Source organism: Aquarana catesbeiana, linkage group LG06, assembly GCF_042186555.1.
Source record: "Aquarana catesbeiana isolate 2022-GZ linkage group LG06, ASM4218655v1, whole genome shotgun sequence".
Taxonomy (NCBI): Eukaryota; Metazoa; Chordata; class Amphibia; order Anura; family Ranidae; genus Aquarana; species Aquarana catesbeiana.
The window spans coordinates 415,728,242-415,752,876 of record NC_133329.1 but is presented as its reverse complement, the minus strand read 5'-3'; the positions used below and the strand labels follow the sequence as shown (position 1 = coordinate 415,752,876).

At 45.5% G+C, this 24,635-nt stretch overlaps 1 protein-coding gene across 2 annotated transcripts in view; it reads left to right on the top strand.

Annotated features, from left to right (window-relative positions):
• The window catches only part of LOC141147322 (protein mono-ADP-ribosyltransferase PARP14-like), a 63,925-nt gene extending 50,200 nt beyond the window's left edge, over positions 1 to 13,725 (top strand). Inside the window, exons 15-17 of one of the 2 annotated variants that reach the window (XM_073634542.1) lie at positions 4,650 to 4,792; positions 7,943 to 8,117; positions 13,206 to 13,725. In XM_073634542.1, the coding sequence (XP_073490643.1) occupies positions 4,650 to 4,792; positions 7,943 to 8,117; positions 13,206 to 13,486 (599 nt within the window). In that variant the 3' untranslated portion in view covers positions 13,487 to 13,725. The remainder of the gene's footprint in view (positions 1 to 4,649; positions 4,793 to 7,942; positions 8,118 to 13,205) is intronic. The other variant, XM_073634543.1, reaches the window with a different exon arrangement.
• The last annotated feature ends 10,910 nt before the right edge of the window (positions 13,726 to 24,635 follow it).

Below are 24,635 nucleotides of genomic sequence, written 5' to 3'. Positions count from 1 at the left end.
TGCCCACACACGCCCGGACTTTCCGGCGGGCTAAGTCCGCCCGTCTTTCCGACGGACTTTCGCCGGAGTTCCGGCGGACTTTCAGAATGAACGGACTTGCCCACACACGGACAAGTCCGTTCATTTTGAACGTGACTCAGGTGCGACGGGACTAGAAAAGGATGTCAATCTTGCCGCTTTTATCGGCGAGATTGACACCTTGCGAGCCCCGTCGCGGGGCATACCAGGCCCTTAGGTCTGGTATGGATTATAAAGGGAACCCCCTACGCCGAAAAAACGGCGTGGGGTCCCCCCTAAAATCCATACCAGACCCCGATCCGAGCACGCAGCCTGGCCGGTCAGGAAAGGGGGTGGGGACGAGCGAGCGCCCCCCCCCTCCTGAACCGTACCAGGCCACATGCCCTCAACATGGGGGGTGGGTGCTTTGGGGGAGTCAAGCCGGAGAGAGCGTCGTGTCAACATCTGGAGAAGAGAAGAAGACAAGAAGCCCGGACCTCTGCTGGCAAGAGAGCTACCTGAAGACAGCAGAGGAGCCGGCCGAAGAACTGGAAAGAAGAGAGCGGAGAAGAACCAACCGGACGCCGGGAGAAGATGAAGCGGAGGGACCCCCGAAGCCGGAAGAAGACCCCCGAAGCCAGAGGAAGATCCCCCCCCCGGAGCTGTTTAATAAAATATTTTAAAAACCTGTGTAGTGTGTTTTATTACTTACACTTTTTCCCTAGGTGAATGGGTAGGGGTACCATGTACCCCATACTCATTCACATAGGGTGGGGGGCCGGGATCTGGGGGCCCCCTTATTAAAGGGGGCTCCCAGATTCCGATAAGCCCCCGCCCGCAGACCCCGACAACCAACGGCCAGGGTTGTCGGGAAGAGGCCCTTGTCCTCATCAACATGGGGACAAGGTGCTTTGGGGTGGGGGGGGCCCGCAGGGCGGCCCCCCTCCCCCAAAGCACCCACCCCCCATGTTGAGGGCATGTGGCCTGGTACGGTTCAGGAGGGGGGGGCGCTCGCTCGTCCCCACCCCCTTTCCTGACCGGCCAGGCTGCGTGCTCGGATCGGGGTCTGGTATGGATTTTAGGGGGGACCCCATGCCGTTTTTTCGGCGTAGGGGGTTCCCTTTATAATCCATACCAGACCTAAGGGCCTGGTATGCCCCGCGCTCGCCGCAATAGGAAAATTTGTTTTTCCTATTGCAGCGAGCGCGAGATGCAATACCCTGCCCTCGTGTCGTATCTGGTCCGTCGGACCAGCATACACACGAGCGGGCTTTCCGTCGGACCAGCACACACACGAGCGGACTTTCCGCCCGAAACTGAGTCCGGCGGAAAGATTTAAAACTTTCTTCAAATCTAGGTCCGGCGGGCTTTTGGGAAAAAGTCTGCCGGAAAAGTCCGCCGGCGCCCACACACGGGCGGATTGTCCGGCACACTCTGGTCCGCCGGACCAAGTATGCCGGAAAGTCCGACCGTGTGTACGCGGCATTACTCTAGGGTGCCCATACTTCCAAATAAGGTCCCAAAAAAGGATATCTATTTTTTGGAAAAAAAACTGTGGGAACCACACAGGGCAGTTATTTAGAAGATATAGTAGTTGCAGCCTCCACACCATCTTTATTAGATTGGCTCTACCTATTACCGTTAGGGGCAACTTACTCCATTTCTTAGCAGTCTGTTTTAACTGAGTGAGTAAGGGGTCCAGATTCCTCTCCACATAATCATTGACATGAGGGGTGACAAAGACTCCTAAGCAGGGGAATTGCTAGGTCTACAAAAGATCTGGGGCTAGAGCCCATAGCAGCGTAGTAAAGAAAGTCATATGCTTGGGCGGGCATACACATGTATATACAGTAATATACGTGTGTGTGTATATCCCCAGAGAGCCCCCCACTTACATCAGGGTCCCCAAAGAGCCCCACTTGCATCAAGGTCCCCAGACAGCCCCCCCTTAAATTAGGGTCCCCAGAGAGCCTCCCCCTTAAAATCAGGGTCCCCAGAGAGCCGTCCCTTAAAATCAGGGTCCCCAGAGAGCCTCCCCCTTGCATCAGCGTCCCCAGAGAGCCCCCCCCCACTTACATCAGGGTCCCCAGAGAGCCTCCCCTCCCCTTGGGGACACCTGCAAAGACTCTGAGCTATGGGCCCCAGATTCGTGGCTATAGCCCCAAAAGCCACCCCCTAGTGACGCCACTGCTCCTATGTATTTAAATGACAAAACCACTGTTATTTGTGACGCAGTGGTTGGCAAATCCACTGAGAGAGGGTCTAACCGTAAAAGGACCGCTTTGTCCCAGGTATTGGTAAAACCAGAGAAAAAGCCATATGTGGTTATAAGGAACATAGCTGCCACTAATGAAGACTAAGTGTCCCCCCATGTTGGTAATATGGATTTTAATGTTAATTCATCCATTGTATTATATAAACTCAACTAAAAACAACAGATGGCATTGCTGGGAAAAATCTCTGCAGTGAAACCAGTTGTAGCATTACTTCCACAGGAGATACTGGATTGCCATGAACTCTCCTACCCTTCCCATAGCTACAGTATACCTAATGGCACACCAATATTAACCACTTCCATACCGGGCCAAATATGACATTCCTCTCCTACATGTAAAAATCATATTTTTTTTGCTAGAAAATGACTCAGAACCCCAAGACTATATATGTATATATGTGTGTGTGTGTGTATATATATATATATATATATATATATTGAAAGGGTATTGGTCAACTGGTCAAGTGTGCCCCCAAACCTTTTCCTTGCTCGAGCTGAACTTGGACACCAAGAAGATCCTTTAATCGATTGGGTAAATCAAGACACCATACACCGAGTTGGATATCTATCTATCTATCTATCTATCTATCTATCTATCTATCTATCTATCTATCTATCTATCTATCTATCTATCTATCTATCTATCTATCTATCTATTTTTAATTTTTTTAGCAGAGACCCTAGGGAATCAAAAACAGTTGCTTTAATTATTATTTGTGCAGCAATTTTTCAAACGTGATTTAAAAAAAAAAAAAAACACTTTCATGAATTATAAAAAAAAACAAAAACAAATCACATTTACCTCAAGTTTTTTTGTATAATGTGAAAGATGATGTGACGCTGATTAAATAGATACCTAACATACTTTAAAATTAAGCACACTCACCAAACTTTCGTACTTAAAAATCTACATTGGCTACACTTTAAAACCTTTTACAAGTTATCGGTTTGGAGTAGAAGAGGAAGGCTAGAGCTAGAATTATTGCTCTCGCTCTAATGTTTGCGGCGATACCTCACATGTGGGGTTTGAACGCTGTTTACATATGCGGGTGTGACCTACGTATGCGTTCGCTTCTGCATGCGAGCACGGGGGGATGGGGGCACTTTAAAATAAATTGTATTAGTGTTTATTTTATTTACATATTTTTTTTTACACTTTCACTTTCATTTTTTATTTCTTGATCACTTTTGTTCCTATTACAAGGAATGTAAACATAAGAATAGGGTATGACATCTCCCCACATCTCTCTTCTATGCTGGAAAGCCTGAGATAAAAAAACAAAACAATCTAAGACTTTCCAGCAAAAAAACGAGAGTAATTACATCTGCCGGCACCAGAAGTGATGTCATGACGTCGCTTCCGGCCTCCGAGGGTCATGGAGCTGGCCAGGGACCATCTGGTCCCTGGACAGCTCTATGGTAAAACGCTGCCACTGGTTTTATTCTACGGCACCCCGATCGCCGGGGAGAGCCTGGTGAAGTACTGGAAGGCAGCTGGGGGGGTGTCCCCTCCCGCTGCCTGTAAAAGCAATCAAAAAAGCCGCTATGATGGCTTTTACTTTGCATGGAATTGCCGGCTGAATAAAAAAAAGATAGCTTCAGGCATTATTCAGATATCTCCACTCAAAGTGACTCATATGACGTCCTTGGGCGGGAAGTGGTTAAAGTTGATAGTGGCCCTAATGTTTCGGCCTGTAACGAATAATTCCTCTAAGAGCAGCTATTGGCTTAACTCCTTCATTAATACCTTCTTAATGACACTAGATCCTTTAGGACTGGATATTGGTGGTCCTAATATTTTAGCAACAGACTCTGAATATGAATTGGTCCAATAACCCTATGCAAGCAGTTAAAGGTAACTTTAAGGGTTGTGCAATGAGGTTTTAATGTAATGACCACCCAGCAGCTGTTTACCCCAAGCTCTCTTGGATCTCTTTCTGCATAGCAGACTCCTCTGAAGATGCTCCAACAAGCATCCATCTTCCCGATCCTCCAGCCCCCTAACACAGGCCAGCTTGGATTTCTTGAACCTTGGCTCATACCCCAAGAAGATGGTAGCCAGATGTCTGATCATTCATAATTTCTGGGGACACATCTGCCTGTCTATGACTAGTTACCAATTCCTATATTGCAGGGACATGGAGGGAATCTGACAGCCTAAAGATAGACCATCTGGGATAAAGTGGACAATCTGCTTCTCTGCTTGGCCGCCTTCAGAGAACAGAGACCTGAGTGTATGAGGGGACCTCAGACTTATCTTTTCTACATTAAAATGTTTTTATTGGCTGCCATGTCAATGCTTTCAGCGAAGTTGTACACCAAAGGTTTTACTTGTATAGTTTTTCTTCGGGTCCTGACTGCACATCTTATCTTTCAGAGGGGGACACCCTCAGATTTCCACCACACTGGACGCCGATGGGTGGGACTCTTGTGATGGAAGTTGATGTCGTTCCAGGAACTCCTGAATACTCCGCAGTACAGCAGAAATTCCAGATGAGCTGCTTAAACCAAATACTGAGGGTAATGTTTCTGATACATTGTGATGAATGATGTCAGATGTCAGTGATAGAATTCTGGGTGGGAATGATGGTGTTCTGCTTATAGTGTGGGGACTTGACACACCAACATGGCACTGGAGACTGGTGCTGAGTATGTGTCATGGAGTAAATGGATCCTCCTGGTTACACCATTGTTGGATGGTGCAAGATAAATTCCCAGTTAGAGGCTCCTCTGGTCACTTCTGATGGGCAGATGTAAAGTGATGATCTGTTAGAAGCTCGCCAAAGGTCCAGAAAGGCAGCAGCAAACAGGTGCAAGGATGCAGGACCTTTCACTCATCTCTCATGGCAACAGCAGAAAACATTACACATTACAACATTACAATACAACACATTAAAACATTACCATTGGATAGCCAAGTAATCAAAGTTCAGCTCAGGATTACAAATCTTAGTTAAGGAATATCTATGAACAGGCAATGGAGCTGGAGAAAAAAATTTCTGGCTTCGTACCCAGGTGTGAAGGCCACATCTACTGTTGGTAGTCTAGTCTAGATTCTCCAGCAGGTGACAGCAAAATGGCAGAAAGGGCAAAGCGACTGCTCTAGGATGAAGTATCCACAAGAGGGGTATAATCAGGGTTTAGGTTCAGGTTTGGTTATGATGGTGCAAAGAACTGGGCAGTCCAATTGCAGATTAACAGTTGTCACAATGGAATGGTCAGACATAAACCTTCAATAGAATATTCCACCCATAACATCATGTTAGAGCTGTTTGATACTTGACCTCAATGTGCGTGTGGACCAGCCTGCAGTCTGGTATCCCTGGAAATGATCTGGGATGCGTTGTCCTTCAAGGGGGTATGTTACTGATGAGGAAAGACGTGGGTGAGCCTCGTTGGGTTCTCAGATGTTGCCTTTCTGGTAGTGATGGAAAGGAACTCCACAAGATAAATGGGTGTAGAGGAAGGTTGCCACACTTGAGGCTATTAATAAAGATATTTATTTAAATTAACAGTCCACAGGCAATAAGTAGGGCCAAAGCATTGACTGTGATGCCTGGTGTGGTCAGGACTGATCAGGAACCAGAAATCAAATATGATAGGAACCCTTTAAAATGACAAAGAACTGACATACCGGTTCTCTGTCATTTTACAGCCTCTAAAGGGCTCTTATGTTAAATTAGGTCAGCCCTGACCACATCAACCATCACAGCCCTGACGAATGGGGAAGCATTTCCTTAAAACGCGTTGTCCAGTGGCGGTGCGTCCATAAAGGGCGCAGGAGCGCCACCCCCCCTCTCCCGTCACTCTCTAATCACCATAGAGAGATTCATGCATTGCATGAATCTCTCTATGGTCTCTGCTGACACCCCCTATTCAGGTGTCCGGCTCCTTTTCGGTCACCGGGCACCTGAATTACAGTGGTGGGGGTGTTTTTTGGAAGCACCTGATTAGAGCCAGTGTCTCTAATAGGCGTCCAAAAAAGTGAGAAGCGGGCGCAACGCCGTGCGTTCCTTGTCACTTAGCTGTATGTTAGGAAACCAAAGGAATTTGCTTTGCTAACATTGTACCGCCCCTCAGCTAATCAGGTGCATGACTCTGTGTTACCTGTGCCCTGATTGGTTGAAACGACAGGCGCTGTGATTGGACGCCTATCAGGCGTCCAATCATAGCAGAGGATGAGTGGTGGAGCGGGCGGGAGAAGACATCGGGGAAGAAAAGGAGGACACTGCAGCAGCTATCACCTGAGACATGGTAAGTACCGGGCAGGGGGCACAGTGGCAGCACTTGGGGCACAGAGATCAGCAGCATGTGCAGTAGGGGATGTATTTATGGTCTTCTTTGCACGGGCAGCATTATTTTGAGTCACAAGGAAATCTTGCTCTCAGGCTCTATGCAGTTGATGATTTTTCACTTTTTTAAAAATTATTCAGAATGCAGCAGGAACACACAAACTCAGTGGCACAAAATGTACTGAGAAACATATAAAGAAAGTAAAATGCAATGTACCTGTATCTGCTTTACACTGTATCTGTATAATTTGAAGGACTTAAAAAAAGGAGAAGGATTGCTTGAGTGATTTTAATGAAGGATAAATTGTGAAACTTGTTCATTATGGGCAACAACTCACACTTTTTTCTATGTTTTTTTCAATTTTAATTTATAAATAGCCCTAATACATTATAAGGTCTCTGTTGGTTATAGGAAATAAAGCTTGCCTCATACTGTGTATTACTTATATGTCTTATTATACTTACTTTTCATGGGCACAGTGGCTGCGTTTGATGGGCACAGTGGCTGCGTTTGATGGGCAGAGTGGCTTCGTTTGATGGACACAGTGGCTGCTTTTGATGGGCAAAGTGGCTGCGTTTGATGGGCACAGTGGCTGCGTTTGATGGGCAAAGTGGCTGCGTTTGGGCGAAGTGGCTGCGTTTGATGGGCACAGTGGCTGCGTTTTAATGGGCACAGTGGCTACGTTTGGTACAGTGGCTGTGTTTGGTACAGTGGCTGCGTTTGGGCACAGTGGCTGCTTTAGTACAGTGGCTGCGTTTGGGCACAGTGGCTGCGTTTGGTACAGTGGCTGCGTTTGGGCACAGTGGCTGCCTTGGTACAGTGGCTGCGTTTGGGCACAGTGGCTGCGTTTGGTACAGTGGCTGTGTTTGGGCACAGTGGCTGCTTTGGTACAGTGGCTGCGTTTGGGCACAGTGGCTGCGTTTGGTACAGTGGCTGCGTTTGGGCACAGTGGCTGCGTTTGGTACAGTGGCTGTGTTTGGGCACAGTGGCTGTGTTTGGGCACAGTGGCTGCTTTGGTACAGTGGCTGCGTTTGATGGGCACAGTGTGGCTGCAATTGATGTTTTTTTTTTTTGGAATTTTTCAGTTTGTTTGCGCCCCCCCCCCCCCCCCCAGAAAAAATTTGGAGCACCAGCCACCACTAGCGTTGTCTCTACTAATTACCTATGGACTGTGAACTTCATTAAATATTTGTAATAACCTTGACTGTGACAACCTTACTTTTTAAGCATGCCTTTACACCCTTTAGAAGGATACTTGACTTGTCACTATATTCATCATAGAAGAGGTCCTCTCCTGTGTAATAGTTTGAATATTGCAGTTTAGTTGGTAGAACATTGTATCATTGTATACATCTGAGCCTTTGTATGTCCTCCCAGATTCTGCGTGTACAGAACAGAGATCTCTGGCTCAACTACCAGATAAAGAAGCAGAACATCGACTCCAAGAACGGTCCCAACAACAATGAGAGAGAGCTTTTCCATGGGACTGACCTTGGCTCCATCCAACATGTCAATCATAATGGATTCAACCGGAGCTACGCAGGGAGAAATGGTGAGAGATTTCACAGGAAAAATAACAGCATAATAGCCAACTTTGTAATGATAAAAAAAAAAAAAAAAGTTTTGAATGTGTATGCAAATTGAGAGAATATAAGGGGCCATTGATACAGGGGCCAAGTTTAATAGTTAAATGGGCAGAGTAAAATTCCTAATCCTCTAGAAGTATCCCCATTAAATTAGTGGGTACAATGTCCAACGTGTATGGAAATGCGACCCGGTGCACATCTTGTAACACATATGGGTTCCTTGAGTATCCAATCGAGGGTAAATACTGCTGCACCAAATGTAACCACGTTGCTTCCTTGGAAGCTCATGTCCTGAATCTAGGGAAGCAGCTGGCAACACTGTGAAGCATCTCCAACCTGAAAGCGAGCTTGGATCGTACCCGACAGGTACTGGCAGGGGCCAGCACAGAGGCGGGTGGAGATACAGGGGTGCAGGCACCATAGCAGAGAAGTTGGGTGACATTTGGGTGGGGTAGAGGGGAGAGCGGCAAGGAGACCGGTCCTGAGCTGGCACATCCCAATAAATATGCCCTCTTGCGTGATGTTGGGGAAACCAGTCAGGTACCAGCACTCCTGGAGCAGAGCAATGCCCCTAGCTGCCAGGGGAAAAACTCCTCCAGTGAGGGCAGGGGAAAGGATAAGGGTAAGAAAAGACAGGTCCTTGTGGTAGGGGATTCAATTATTAGAAGAACAGAGAGGGCTATCTATCACAAAGACCCTAAGCGATACACCATGTGTTGTTTACCGGGTGCTCAGGTTCGTGGATTGGGTGGACAGATTATTGGGTGGGGCTGGGGAGGACCCAGCTGTCATGGTACATGTGGGTACCAATGACAAAAATAGAGGATGATGGAGAATCCTAAAAAATTATTTCAGGGACTTAGGAGCTAAATGAAAGAGTAGGCCCTCCAAGGTGGTATTCTCAGAAATACTACCGGTACCTTGAGCCACATCAGAGAGGCAGCGGAAGATTAGAGAAATTAACAAGTGGCTTAGGAGCTGGTGTAGAAAGAAGAGGTTCAGGTTTCTGGAGAACTGGGCCAACTTCTCATTCGGTTACTGGCTCTTTAGCAGAGGCGGGTGGCACCTACATGGGGAGGGTGCAGCTCTGCTGGGAGAGAAGATGGCCAAAAAGTTAGAGGGGCTTTTAAACTAGGTGTTTGGGGGGAGGGTCCAGATGTAGAGCTAACCAGCATTGAGCAAGGTTTAGCGGGTAATATTGTGGGCATTAGTAGTAGGGAGACTAGGATCCCAATACCCAAGGTAAGTAAGCTGGCAAATCCAAATTGCAGCCTCATAACAACTAACAAGGAAATAGTTTACGACAAAATTACGAGGCTTGTATACCAATGCTAGAAGTCTAGCTAATAAGATTAGAAACTAAGCTGCTAATGTACGAGGAGGATTTTGATTTTGTGGGAGTTTCAGAAACTTGGTTTGACAGCTCACACAATTAGCTGGTAAGCATTCAGGGGTATTCCCTATATCGTAGAGATGGGGGAGGGGGGGGGGGTAGGAAAGGGGGAGGGTTATGCCTGTATAACAAAAATGATGTGCAAGTGAATGTGAGGGACGACATCACTAATGAAGCTAGGGAAAAGATGGAATCTATATGGGTGGAGCTACAAAGGGAGGAAAACAATGGGAAATTAATAGTGGGTATATGCTGCAGGCCCCATAACCTGATGGAGGAGGGGGAGGGGATTCTCCTATCACAGCTTGGAATGGAAGCAAGGCCGGGAAATGTTATAATAATGGGGGATTTAAATTATCCAGATATAGACTGGGCAGAAGGAAGCGCACATTTGTCTAAGGCTCGCCATTTCCTAAATGTCTTGTAACACAATTTCATGGGTCAGATGGTAAATGCACCAACAAGAAACAATGCGTTACTAGACCTACTGATTACTAACAATACAGACCTGATCACGGATGTAGAAATACGTGGCAAGTTACAAAACAGCGACCACAGGTCATTTAGATTCAGTATAAATCACAGATATAGGAAGCACAAGGGTAATAAAAGGACATTAAATTCCAAAAGAGCCAATTTCTCTAAACTGCGCTCTCTGCTAGACGATATTAAATGGGATAAAATCCTAGGAACAAGGAACACAGAGGAAAAATGGGAGTGCTTAAAGAGCATACTAAATAAAAGCATTTGCCAGTGCATTCAAACAGGAAATAAGTTTAAAAGAGCTAAAATAAATCCTGTTTGGCTGAACACTAACATAAAAATGCATATAAAAGCAAAAGATAAGGCCTTTAAAAAGTACAACGCTGATGGGTCATTGTCAGCATTGCAACAATACAGAGAATGCAATAAGAAGTGTAAAGCCGCGTACACCCGGGTGGACAATCAGATCGTGTGTGGGCTTCATCGGACCTTCAGCTGACTTTTCCAGTCGAAAATCTGACGGACTTTAGATTTGGAACATGCTTCAAATCTTTACGTCATAACTCCGCCGGACCCAGAAATCCGCTCGTCTGTATGCTTGTCCGACGGACAAATACCCACGCTAGGGCAGCTATTGGCTACTGGCTATCAACTTCCTTATTTTAGTCCGGTGTACGTCATCACGTACGAATCCGTCGGACTTTGGTGTGATAGTGTGTAGGCAAGTCCGTTAGTTAAAAAGGCCAGTCACCTGCATCAGAAAAAACATATGAGGCTCAGAAGAAACACATGAGGCTTATCCAAGGCTGGGGAGAATTCAGGGCAGCCCTATCATTCAGAAGAAATTGGAAGTCCTTCTTCACCTACACCACCTCCTGCCCACCACTCCTCTGTGTTAAAAATCATAAAGTAGGACTCCTATGTTAAAGGGGGATTGAGGATTCAGATGTGAAATGGAGAATCTAAATGCTCTGATGTGAAAGGGTTGTGGGGACTGAGGACTGTCACATGGAAGGGGAGATTGAGGACTCTGATGTGAAAAGGAGGCAGGAGGACAACTGAAGACTTTGATGAGAAGACTTTGATGTGAAAGGGATGGGGGGGGGGGGGGCTTCTGATGTGATAGGGGACTCAAATGAAGATAAGGACTCTGATGTAAGGGGGGAATCTGTTTTAGGCTAGGGTGCCTTGAGATTTAACATACCTTCAATTGGTCCATGACTAGTGTACTGCCTGAATCCAATAAGGATTAATACAACCAACTGGTATACCTACCTATAACAGAGTCCAGAGTCTTTCACAACCTTTTTATCATGGAGGAACCCTTAAAATAACTTTTCAGTCTCAGGGAACCCCTGCTAATAATAACTACTGTATTTTAATTGGGAGATCTAGATATACCGTATTTTATACGCTGATAAATACGGTATATCTAGATCTCCCAGTACATTCAGTGGGAACTTAGCTTAGGTAGAAATGTGTTCATTGCACAAGGAGCCCCTAGCAACCTCCGGAGGAACCCTCCAGAAAACCTGGTCTAGAGCCTCACAACCAGGGGCGTGCAGTCAGGGGAGGCAGGTGAGGCAGAGCCTCACCTGCCATGAACATTAAAAACAAAACAAAACAAAAAATTGACTTCGAGGGTCATAGCTCAGCGACTTGGGGGGGGCAAAATTTGGGGCTTCTATCACCTATGGTTCCTGGAGATACGGGGCTCCTTGCGCAGCCTGTCAGAAGTTACATACAGTGCGGCCAGTTTAAATACAAGCCAGCACACTGTTTGCAGCAGACTGAGAGGATGAGCTCACAGTGCCTCTCCTCACTTCTTGTCAGAGGCACTGAGTTCAATGGACAGCTTGGAGCCTTGGACCAATGGTAAAGCACCATTGGCCCAAGCTGTCCAATAAAAATGCTGCAGTGGAGGCACGCCTCTCACTGCAGAGTTATAGAAGGGGGCGTGTCTAAAAGACAAAGGCTCCCTTCCAGCCCAGCCCTAACTAGAAGGAAATAACATGTGTTTATGGGTATAAGATTTACCCACAATCCCATGGTTTTCTTACACAGTCAAGAGGGAGAATGAGAATCTTCTGCTGATGAAAAGGTACAAGCTAAATCATATATTATTATACTATATGTTATAAGATAACCATTTATTATTTATCTATTTACTGTGAAATTACTGGTTGGAAGTTATAACTTCAAACTTCAGTAATTTGTCCGTTAAGCCACCTGCTTGAGTACAGATTTTGAAAATTTAGTAAATTACCTCATAAACAATATATAATAATTATTTGTATATTACTTATGGTAATTAACCCCTTCCCACCCAGGCCAATTCTGACACTTCTCTCCTACATGTAAAAATCATAATTTTTATGCTAGAAAATTACTCAGAACGCCCAAACATTATATAGATATAGATATAGATATAGAGATATAGATATATATCTCTATATCTATATAGATATAGAGATGTATATTTATATAGTTTTAGCAGACACCCTAGGGAATAAAATGGCGGTCGTTGCAACTTTTTATGTCACACGGTATTTGCGCAGCAATTTTTCAAACGCGTTTTTTTTTTGGGAAAAAAGCTGTTTCATGAATAAAAAAAAAAAAAACACTAAAGTTAGCCCGATTTTTAAAAAAAAAATAATGTGAAAGATGATGTTACGCTGAGTAAACAGATACCTAACATGTCGCGCTTTAAAATTGCACACACTTGTGGAATGGCGCCAAACTTCAGTACTTAAGAATCTTCATAGGCGACACTTTAAATTTTTTTACAGATTACATGTTTAGAGTTACAGAGGTCTAGTGCTAGAATTATTGCTCTCGCTCCAACGATCACAGCATATGTAACCTGTGTGTATTTGGCTCTGATACTAGCCGGTGCCTCACCTCACCGCTCGCCCCTGCTCACAACTTAGTTACTGTATCAGGTAATAAAAGCCAGACAGAGGCCATAATCCTCCCCCATTCCATCCAGAACAAAGCTGGGCTTTAATACTAAGAGTTAGTATCAAGTACAGTACAGCTGGGCTCTTCGTCATCACATCCGGTGTGTTGTGTCTTAGTGTCGTCTTGTTTCACTCGCACCTCCAGACTTCTCTCCTGCTGCACCTCTTCTCTGGAACTCTCCCATATTAATGTGTGACGTGTCTTTATTTTCAAACAGGCACTGCTTATGGAAATGGCACATATTTTGCAGTCAATGCAAATTATTCTGTCACCTACGCTAAACCGGATGGAAATGGACAGAGACACATGTACCTGGCCCGCGTTCTCACTGGACTCTACTATACAGGATATAAAGGGATAATAACACCTCCAGCCAAAAATGCAGCCAACCCCACCGACCTTTATGACAGTGTGACGGATAACGTCCAGAATCCTTCAATGTTTGTGATATTTAATGACATCCAGGCCTACCCCGAATATCACATCATCTTCCAGTGATGACCTATGACTGTGTCCGGGGATCACACGAGTCGGAGACTCCTGAAAATAAACATTTTAGTGTCACTTGGTCTTATTGGGATATAATATTGTAGAATAGGAAATAATTACTGCGCTAAACCCCAAACAAAAATGCAAAAGCAAAAAGCAGCTACATACAAATGTGACAAACATGAAAATACAGAAAAATGCAAAATGTAGCGCTGACAAATATACACAAATGATGAACACCGTGTGTATAATGAAATGAATAATTAGTGCAAAAGTCCATCTGCAAACAGAACAATAAACCAAAGAAGGTATATGGTATAAACCTCAAATAAAAATGGAATCAAATAAATAGTGTCCAAAGGTAAGAACAGAAAGTCCAATAAAAATGGTGTAGGTGCAGGAGCGGTGAAACGGGAACACAACTCTAGCCGTGGAAGAAACATCAAATAAGAGGATCATCAAACACTGAATGAGATGTGGGCGCTCTTACCGGAAAAGGTGGACTCTAATGTCAGCGACATAGAGTCCTACAGGAAGTGTGTCACATGGGGCAAGTGTGTAGATAGCCAGGTGGTTGAAGCCTCCGGAGAAGGATCCAGGGGGACCAAGGATAGCCGTTATCACTCTCTACGTTGCCTTCCATCCTTAACTTTTCGTGATCACTTTTATCTGCATGGTGGTTTTTAGCAATAAACAACCTCTTTGATCTGCTGTGGAAGCACATTATTTTTTCTCCACATATCATCTGAATGTGAGTGAATGTTTGTCCTCTGAATCTACCATCAAGATCCAGCCCTGATGGTCTTGAGATCGGGCAGACCCGGAGGCTATCCTTGGTCCCCCTGGATCCTTCTCTGGAGGCTTCAACCACCTGGTTATCTACACACTTGCCCCATGTGGCACACTTCCTGTACGACTCTATGTCGCTGACATTAGAGTCCACCTTTTCCGGTAAGAGCACCCACATCTCATTCAGTGTTTGATGATCCTCTTACTTGATGTTTCTTCCATGGCTAAAGTTGTGTTCCCGTTTCACCGCTCCTGCACCTACACCATTTTTATTGGACTTTCTGTTCTTACCTTTGGACACTATTTATTTGATCACATTTTTATTTGAGGTTTATACCATATACCTTCTTTGGTTTATTGTTCTGGTTGCAGATGGACTTTTGCACTAATTATTAATTTCATTATACACGCTGTGTTCATCATTTGTGTATATTTGTCAGCTACATTTTGCATTTTTCGGGATATAATATTGTCACTTGTCTATAGCAGCCAAAAAACAGATAAATAGTTTCAGAGGAAACAAGCACACAGGGACTCGTCAGTGAGGGATCAGAGAGTGAGGAGGAGGAGGGGAATGTCCTAGCCTCCCATTGTCTATATTCTCTGGGATCTCCATGGATCATTGCTCTACAACTTCTCATGTGCTGCACTCATTCTCTGGGACTCTGATCTTCACTCACTGAGCCTCAGACAGGGGAGACACAGCTGCTTCTACCAGAGGATGAAGGGGAGATGAAGTGGAGAACAATCAAAGTTGGCCCCCATGGTGTCACTAGTTGCATGTTTCCAATAATAGTGTATTATAGGTGACATGGTGGTTGAGAAGAACTTCATCCTCATTTGGATACCATGTGACTACACAGCACCAACTCCGTGTTGGGAAAAACTGCATGGAGGAGCCATGATGGTCCATCAGTCTTCCATAGAATAGTCATGGCTGGGGTTGTCTCCTCTCCCAGAAAATGCAAGCACTTACTTGAAGCAATTACCGGTACTGGGATGGGGGGGGGGACTGGGCATGACCCACCTGTCTTGGTCCACGTTGGAACCAACGACAGAATACATGGAAGGTGGGGGCTCCTTGAGAAACAATTTAAAGAACTAGACTGCAAGTTGAAGGGAAGGACCTCCAAGGTAATATTCTCTGAAATATTGCCTGTGCCATGCGGGGAGATTAGAGAACTGAATGCATGGGTAAATACCTGGTGTAAGAGGGAAGGATTTGGGTTTCTAGAGCACTGGGCTGACTTTTCATGGGGTAAAACCCTTTATGCTAAATATAGTTTGCATCTAAATGGAATAGGGTCTGCTGTGCTGGGGGAGAGGTTTATGGGAAGCTGGAGGAGTATTTAAACTAGGATTGAGGGGGAGGAAGAATTTGTTTATAATGGGGCAGACAGGTCAGACAGGGGTCAGCCCCTATTGATGGGTGGAATGGGGAAGATGGGGGAGAGCTAAGGCAGGTGATAAGAAGGTTCCCATGTTACAAACAACCATTGGAAATTGTGCTATTTCTAATAAAATTAAAAATATGCAAAATACGTGTGCTAAATGTGACAAGTGTTTGTTCACCAATGGCAGAAGTCTGCCAAGCAAGATAGGTGAATTGGAAGCTCTGGTGCACGAGGAGAACTATGATTTAATGGGTATTGCTGAATCTTGGCTTGATTCTTCAAATGACTGTCTATTAATATTCCTTGCTATGCTCTCTAAAACGGAGGGGTGGTGGTGTCTGTCTCTATGTGAGAAGTGATCTCAAAGCGAATGTGAAAGAGTTGATGGAGAGTGTGAGGAGTCTGAAGCATTATGGCTGGAACTTTACATGGGTGGGCCTACTACAAAGGTTATCAATGGAGTTTATTGTAGACCTCCCAGTATTAATGAGGAGGTGGAGACTTCGTTCCTGGCACAGATGGACAGGGCTGCAAGGGCTGGGAGAGTGATAATAATGGGGGATTTTAACTACCCGGGAATTGACTGGAGTACTGTAATGGCACTGCTGGGACAATTGAAGGGCAAATCTATTGCAGGACAATTTTATGGTGCAGTTTATTGAGGCCCTGACTAGGAATGATGCTCTGCTAGACCTGGTAATCTCAAACCATGCAGAGCTTGTTACTAATGTTCGTATAAAAGAACATCTGGGTAGCAGTGACATAACATGATTTAATTTAATGTTAGCTGTAAGCCACAGTGACATACGGTATGTCACCTAACCCGGACACCCTGATTGGGTATCTTCACCAAGAAGCTGCTTCCCAAGCTCTGGAACACGAGACCAGTGAATCTGGCTATAGTTACCCCAAGAACTAGGCAATACCAGTTTTGGAGCAAACCAGAATAAGAACTGTTTATTGAACAAACTTACACAAAATATATACCCCACAGGAGGACATCCCCCTCCTAATCATATTACCCTAACAATACAAGCTGCACACAGGAATATAATTATCCCCTAATTAACTAGTCACTTAAAACAGCCTAGGTGACTCAATGTCCACTCAGACAATGTTGTGATTAATCAGCTATCCCCACTTCAGGTCAGACTTGCCGTCACCGAGCTCACAAGGTACAATACACATTATCATAAGTATAAACACAGAACACCTTCAGACAATAGCAGGAGACCACCAGTAGCAGACTGTCCGGCTCCTATATTGGAGTACATTGTACAGAGGCCAATATGACCAGCTCTTTCAATGAACATGTTTAGTTCAGAATCAAACAAACCAGGAATAGTCTTTATATATTTCTTGAGGGATATTGTTGATAAATATTCCCATTTGAAGTAACTCAAACCACATTCTTACCTTCCATTTAAGGGGTTGTAAAGGCAGAAGTTGCATTCTGTGCATTAAGATAAAAATCCTTCTGTGTGTAGCAGCCTCCCCAGCATCCCCTAATTACTTACCAGAGCCCCTTCTCTCTGCAGCGATGTCCACGAGTATCTTAGCTGTCCCAGTTACTCCTCCTGATTGGCTGAGTCACAGCAGCGGTGCCCTTGGCTCCCATGGCTGTCAATCAAAATCAGTCAGCCAATCAGGGGAGAGATGGGGTGGGGCCCAGGTCGGAGCTCCATGTCTGAATGGATACACGGAGCTCTGACTCGGCTCGGGTGCCCCCTGTATCAAGCTGCTGGCTGAGGGGGCACTCACCAGAGGCAGGGGCCAGAGAAGAGGAGGATCCAGGCTGCTCTGTCCAAAACCAACTGCCTAGAGGAGATAAGTATAATATGTTTATTATTAAAAAAAAAAAAAAAACAGCCTTTACAATCACTTTAATAAGTTGTTTATTATTAGATGTATTATTACATATAGGACCCAGGATAACAGGGGTAAAACCAAATGCTGAGTCCAGTGTGGTTGTACTGGGAGTCTGGTTAGTGCAGACCAGACTGGGGTTCTCGGTCACCCTAATAGACACAGGGTGACTTACATATAAGAAGGGCCGGGGGAGCCAAGACAGGGGTTTTCCAACCTCTCTAAGGTAAGCTGAGTTCCACGGGCCCCCCACCCAAACTGACTCCCATCACACAGGAAATATAAAAACACTTAACTTTAAAAGAGCAAATTTTCCAAGGATGAGGGCAGCTCTCCAAGACTTAGACTGGGAGGGAATATTGGCATTGATGAACACAGAACAGAAATGAGAATTCTTCATAAAGACTGTATGTATGTATGGATTCAATATAAGAATAATATATGGAAATAAGAAAATAGAGGTTAGGCATTTGATTTTGTGTTTATGGGAAAACTGATTGTAATCCGAATATACTGCTAGACAAAGAAACGATTTGTAAATGTTGGACAATAATAACTGTAAAAAATGTTTTGCTGAATAAAGATTATAAATAAAGACTGTATGTGATGTCACTGCAAAGTATATTCCCATGGGCAATACATTTAAAAGGCTAAAAATAAAACCTATGTGGCTCACAGCCAAAGGTAAAGAAGTTATAAATAATAAGAAAAGAGCTTTTAAGAAATATGAAAATGAAGGAACACTATCATCGCTTAAATGTTACAAACGATAAAACAGAATATGTAAAAAAGGAAATCAAGGACACAAAAATTCAAAACGAATGACTGCAAAGGATAGGAAGACAAACCCCCCCAAAAAATTCTTCAAATATATTAATAGTAAAAAGGTCAGGTCTGAGCATGTAGGCCCTTTACACAATAATCTAGAGGGGGTGACTGGGGACAAAGAGAAGGCAAATTTATTAAATACTTTCTTCAGCTCTGTGTATACAAAGGAGCATGGGGGAGCTCCTGTCCAGGGCCGTCTTTACCGCAGGGCAAATGGGGCAGCTGCCCAGGGCCCTTTCACTGTTTGGGGCCAAAGAAGAGCTACCCCTTAAGCCCATGCGCTGCCCGCAAATCGGCGCTGAAAATGCCCACTGTCTGCGGTAAAGACGGCCCTGTGTCTGTCTGTCACAGACAGTCATCAGCCGGCATCAGCAGCATGCACACAGTACTGTGCAGCTGCATTTTTTTCTATCAAGGAGTGGGCCGCGGGTGGGCGGGGCCTTAAGTTCCATTGACGCTCTGGCCCCGCCCCTTGCTATGCTGCCTGCAAGCAAGTGTATATGTGATAGGACTCAGAGGAGCGGAGGCCTCGGAAGGAGGGGTCAGACGGCGGCGCGGAGTGGAGACTGTGGAGTGCTGTCAAAGAGAGTGCTGGTGCCTGGCGTGAAACTAGCAATAGCAGCAGTCAGTGTGGAGGAATTGATCGGGTTCGGAGCTGAGCTGGCCAGGAGGACAAGGTAGGTCTTTTTTCTCCTCCCCTGGCTCGCGCACCCCATGTGTAGAAAAGTAGAAATTTTAAAAACGTGCCACCCCCTCTAGCACCAATAGATAGATTCTTGCATTGCATGAATCTATCTATGGCCGCCACTGCCACCCCCTATTCAGGCGCCCAGCGCCTGAATTACAGCGGCGGGGGGTGTTTTGAAGCACCTGATTAGAGCCATAGGCTCTTATAGGTGTCAAATCAGCTGTGTTAGAAAAGCGAATGAATATTCGCTTTCCTAACACTAAACCGCCTCTCCGCCAATCAGGTGCTCGGGTCTGTTACCTGTGACCTGATTGGATGAAACGACAGGCGCCACTATTGGATGCCTATCAGGAGGAGAGGACGGGAGATGAGGACGGCAGGAGACTCACGAAGGACCCCGCTCGTCGCTGTCACCCGCTGCCCCACCAAGACAGGGTAAGTGCCAGGCAGACAGTGAGTGGTCGGGGGTCACACTGGGGGCATTCAAGGGCACACTGGCAGCATTTGATGGACACTGGCAGCGTTTCATGGGCACAGTGGCAGCGTTTGGCACAGTGGCTGCAATTGATGGCACAGTGGTAGCATTTGAGGGCACAGTGGTAGCATTTGAGGGCACAGTGGCAGCGTTTGATGGCACAGTGGCAGCGTTTAATGGGCACAGTGGCAGCATTTGGCACAGTGGCTGCAATTGATGGCACAGTGGCAGCATTTGAGGGCACAGTGGCAGCATTTGATGGCACAGTGGCAGCATTTGAGGGCACAGTGGCAGCGTTTGATGGCACAGTGGCAGCGTTTGATGGCACAGTGGCAGCGTTTGATGGCACAGTGGCAGCGTTTGAGGGCACAGTGGCAGCGTTTCATGGCACATTGGCAGTGTTTGATGGCACAGTGGCAGCGTTTGAGGGCACAGTGGCAGCGTTTGATAGCCCAGTGGCAGCTTTTGATAGGCACAGTGGCTGCAATTAATGATTTTTTTTCAACATTTTTTTGCACCCCCCCAAAAATTTTGAGCACCAGCCGCCACTGAGGCTGAGTGAGGCTGTGGCTTTTTTTTTTATTACAGAGCACACAGCATTACAGCACATAGATAGCATTTGTGTATTTAACTGCTTGATGAGCTTATTTTGGGCCTGGCTGGTTCACATGTAGGTGTTTTGGCGGCCCACATTTGCGCAGGCACAGCAGACTATTCATTTGAATGGGCTGCCATGCCTTCGTTTCCTGCAAAAAAAATGTGCTGCGCACACCTATGCCAATCAAGCAGTGAAATACGGCACTGTCTGCCCATTCTGCTTTTGCACCATGTGACTTGCCTGCAGTTCCTGCACCGGCAAACTTGCTGCGTTTTTTAGATGTTTAAAAACACAGAGCGTTTGTGTGTGCAGGAACTGCAGGTAAGTCACATGGTGTAAAAGCAGAATGGATTTCAAGGCCACTGCATTTTTAAAATGCTGCATGCACCTTTTTTTCTGCAGGAAACAAAGGCATGGCAGCCCAATCAAATGAATAGTCTGCTGTGCCTGAGCAAATGTGGGCCGCCAAAACACCTACATGTGAATGTGTGATGTGACAATGGCTGCAATGTAATTAGGGTGCTGTGATATGTAAAGGGGCACTATGACATGAAGGGGACTCTAATGTAATGGGGGGCTGTGATGTGTAAAGGGGAACTATGACATGAAGGGGACTCTAATGTAATGGGGGGCTGTGATGTGTAAAGGGGCACTATGACATGAAGGGGACTCTAATGTAATGGGGGGCTGTGATGTGTAAAGGGGCACTATGACATGAAGGGGACTCTAATGTAATGGGGGGCTGTGATGTGTAAAAGGGAACTATGACATGAAGGGGACTCTAATGTAATGGGGGGCTGTGATGTGTAAAGGGGAACTATGACATGAAGGGGACTCTAATGTAATGGGGGGCTGTGATGTGTAAAGGGGAACTATGACATGAAGGGGACTCTAATGTAATGGGGGGCTGTGATGTGTAAAGGGGAACTATGACATGAAGGGGACTCTAATGTAATGGGGGGCTGTGATGTGTAAAGGGGAACTATGACATGAAGGGGACTCTAATGTAATGGGGGGCTGTGATGTGTAAAGGGGAACTATGACATGAAGGGGACTCTAATGTAATGGGGGGCTGTGATGTGTAAAGGGGAACTATGACATGAAGGGGACTCTAATGTAATGGGGGGCTGTGATGTGTAAAGGGGCACTATGACATGAAGGGGACTCTAATGTAATGGGGGTGCTGTGATGTGTAAAGGGGCACTATGACATGAAGGGGGCTTTAATGTAATGGGGGGCTGTGATGTGTAAAGGGGCACTATGACATGAAGGGGACTTTAATGTAATGGGGGGCTGTGATGTGTAAAGGGGCACTATGACATGAAGGGGACTTTAATGTAATGGGGGGCTGTGATGTGTAAAGGGGAACTATGACATGAAGGGGACTCTAATGTAATGGGGGCGCTGTGATGTGTAAAGGGGCACTATAATGTGAAAATGTCTGCAATGTAATGGAGCGCTGTGACATGTAAGGGAACTGGAGACACCGTGGGACTGCTGTGAAGGGGGTCTGCACAGTTTTTATTTTAGAAAATTCTATGTGTGTGTCTGTTTTTTGAGATGTTCGGGTGAAGAGCAAAATTGCATGGGGGGGGGGGCAAAAAAAATGTTTGCCCAGGGCCCAAACCATGTTAAAGACAGCCCTGCTCATGTCCATAATGGGGGTGGTAGTGACACGGCCCCAAATGATCCACAATGGCTCAAAAGTGATATGATCCAGAAATCTTTAGACAGAATAAAGTTGGATAAAGCACCTGGATCAGATGGCATCCACCCACGGATCCTAAAAGAATTGAGTTCTGTTATTTCAAGGCCATTGTATCTAATATTTAGAGACTCGTTAATGACGGGAATAGTACCACTGGATTGCCATAGGGCCAGTGTGGTGCCCATATTTATAAAGGGATCAAAGTCTTTACCAAGTAACTATAGACCTGTTAGTGTAACTTCTATAGTCGGGAAGATACTGGAGAGTTTAATAAAAGATCACATAGACAAGTTCTTCCTGGAAAAAAAAATGTAACCGCTTTTACCCCCCTTCATGACCAGGCCATCTTTTGCGATACGGACTTGCGTTACTTTAACTGACAATTGCGCAGTCATGCGACGCTGCACCCAAATACATTTTATGTCCTTTTTTTCCCACAAATAGAGCTTTCTTTTGGTGGTATTTGATCACCTCTGGAGTTTTTTATTTTTTCTTCTATAAACAAAAAAAGAGCGACAATTTGTCAGGTACCAGCACGATCTAAGATCCCTCAGCCCACCCAGTCACTTGTCGAAACATCAGTGTAGGGTGAATAAAAGCATAAGAGTTTATTGAAGAACAGACACAAGTATTTTGTATATCTCTGGAGACAATCCCCCTTCCTTGTTGGCATGGAGACACAGGGTGGGATAAACTTTACATCCAATCACATGAGGCACAGGAACATTCAAACTTTTAAATTTTGTCTATAAACAAAAACTGGGCATGCAGCCAACAACTAGTGGTACGGAAACTTTTAACCTTTCAACAACTATTTAAAACAGTAACTAGGCGTGCCGCAGACTACTTCTTTCATAGAAAAACCTGTTAAAGGAGCTTCTCCTCTCCTATGACTTGCCTACACACAGTTCAAATGTCCAACTTTGTCAGTGGGAAGGACACTTGAGGAAACTTATGTCCAATGTCAGTGTTCTAAACATAGTGTAGACAACCTGGCTGGTTCAGGGGTAAAATGAAATGCTGAGTCCAGTGTGGTTGTAGTGAGTCTGGTTAGATCAGAACAGACTGGGGTTATCAGGTCACCTTGTGCCCCTAATAGACACAGGGTGACTTACACATAGGAGGAGCATGGGGATCTGAAAATTGACTTTCCTGACTCCTCTAAGGTAACTTGGGTTCCACGAGCCCCCAACCCAAAGTGACTCCCGTCACATATCTCCCCTTTCGGCAGGAGACTAACACAGCTGGGTTGATTTCGAAGTTAGTCCATAGTTTCAGTCATCCAATGCCTGTACTCACACAGTACCCCAAACAAATTGTCCCGAACAGAGCATTACTCATACAGCCAACCTCTGCTTTGTGAAGAAGAACATTCCCACCGCTGGGAAGACGTGTGGGCTGGCCCTTTTTCTTGGAGTCCTTTCAGTCCCTGGAGAGAAGACAGGGTGGCTGGGCTCACTCCATCATGCTGTTGGGGATCTGGGCCGACTGCCGAGCATCCCTAGGGTATACGGGTGGAGATGGTAGTACCATCTACTTTTGCTAGATGAAAATCCCCCAGTGTTGTGAGAGCAAGGCTGATACTCTCCTGTCCCAATGCCAGACCTTTTTGTTGGGTTGTGTCAGTGGAGACCACAGTGCCATCCACAAACGCCAGCTCAAGCTGCAGTTGTGAGGTGCTGATTGCATTCTCTTCCTGGAGCTCCTGCAGAGTTGATTGTTGTGTGCAGAGGTCTATAGCGCCAGCTCTTCTGCTGGAGGCTCACTTGGTTGTTCCCCCTCAGCAGAAAAGTCTAATAAATCCCCAGCCTCTGGAACTGGGGGTAGGGGTTCACCATCTCCTGTCCGAGGAACCCAGAAGATGTTATCGGTGCTGGGCAGAGGCTAGCAGAGCTCTGCCCTGTTGTCAGCACTTCAGCTTTGGGGACGGCAATCTCCGGAGTTTCTGCTGCTAATTCTGGGGCATGCTGCTGAACGTGTACTAGCAGTTCCCTGTATGCCCTTTCCAGCTGCTGTTCTTTCTTTAGCAAACATTCTAGATCAGGTTTAAGCTCTGAGAACCCTGCATGACTGAGCATAGCCTCCCTGTATTTTTTCAGGTCCTCGAGGGACCATCTGTAAGGCGCTCCCACAGCAATCCAGGGCCGCCAAAGTCATATCCCTCCAGGGAGCATTCTGTTGTCGCCTCTAAATATTCCTGCTTTGCGTGCCATTGCAGAGCCCGATATCAATTGTCCAGCTTTATCTCCTGCTGGACCAGCCCTTTCCAAATCAGACTCCAAATCTCCAATTTTTTATCACATTCATTAGTTGCACATTTTTATCTTTTCACTACATAGGCGATTTAGGCTTGTCGCCTTTTTACTGCATAGCAATTCTAGCGATTTAGGCTTGTCGCTGATCACCATTTTCTATCACATTCATTAGTTGCACATTTTTATCTCATCACCCAGTGGTATCTCACACCACATTAATGATATGGGTCTGTTGTTTGTTTATTTTATATAGGTAGCGCCATATTACTATGAATTTTATCTTGTTAGCATAGAGACACAGGGTGGGGTAAAGATAACATCCAATCACATGAGGCACAGGAACATTCAAACATTTCAAAACCTCTATAAACAAAAACTGGGCATGCAGCCAACAACTAGTGGTACAGAAACATTTAACCTTTCAACAACTATTTAAAACAGTAACTGGGCGTGCCGCAGACCACTTCCTTCATGGAGAGGCCTGTTAAAGGAGCTTCTCCTCTTCTTTGACTTGGGCATGCGTGCCTACACACAGTGCAAATGTCTAACTTTTGCAG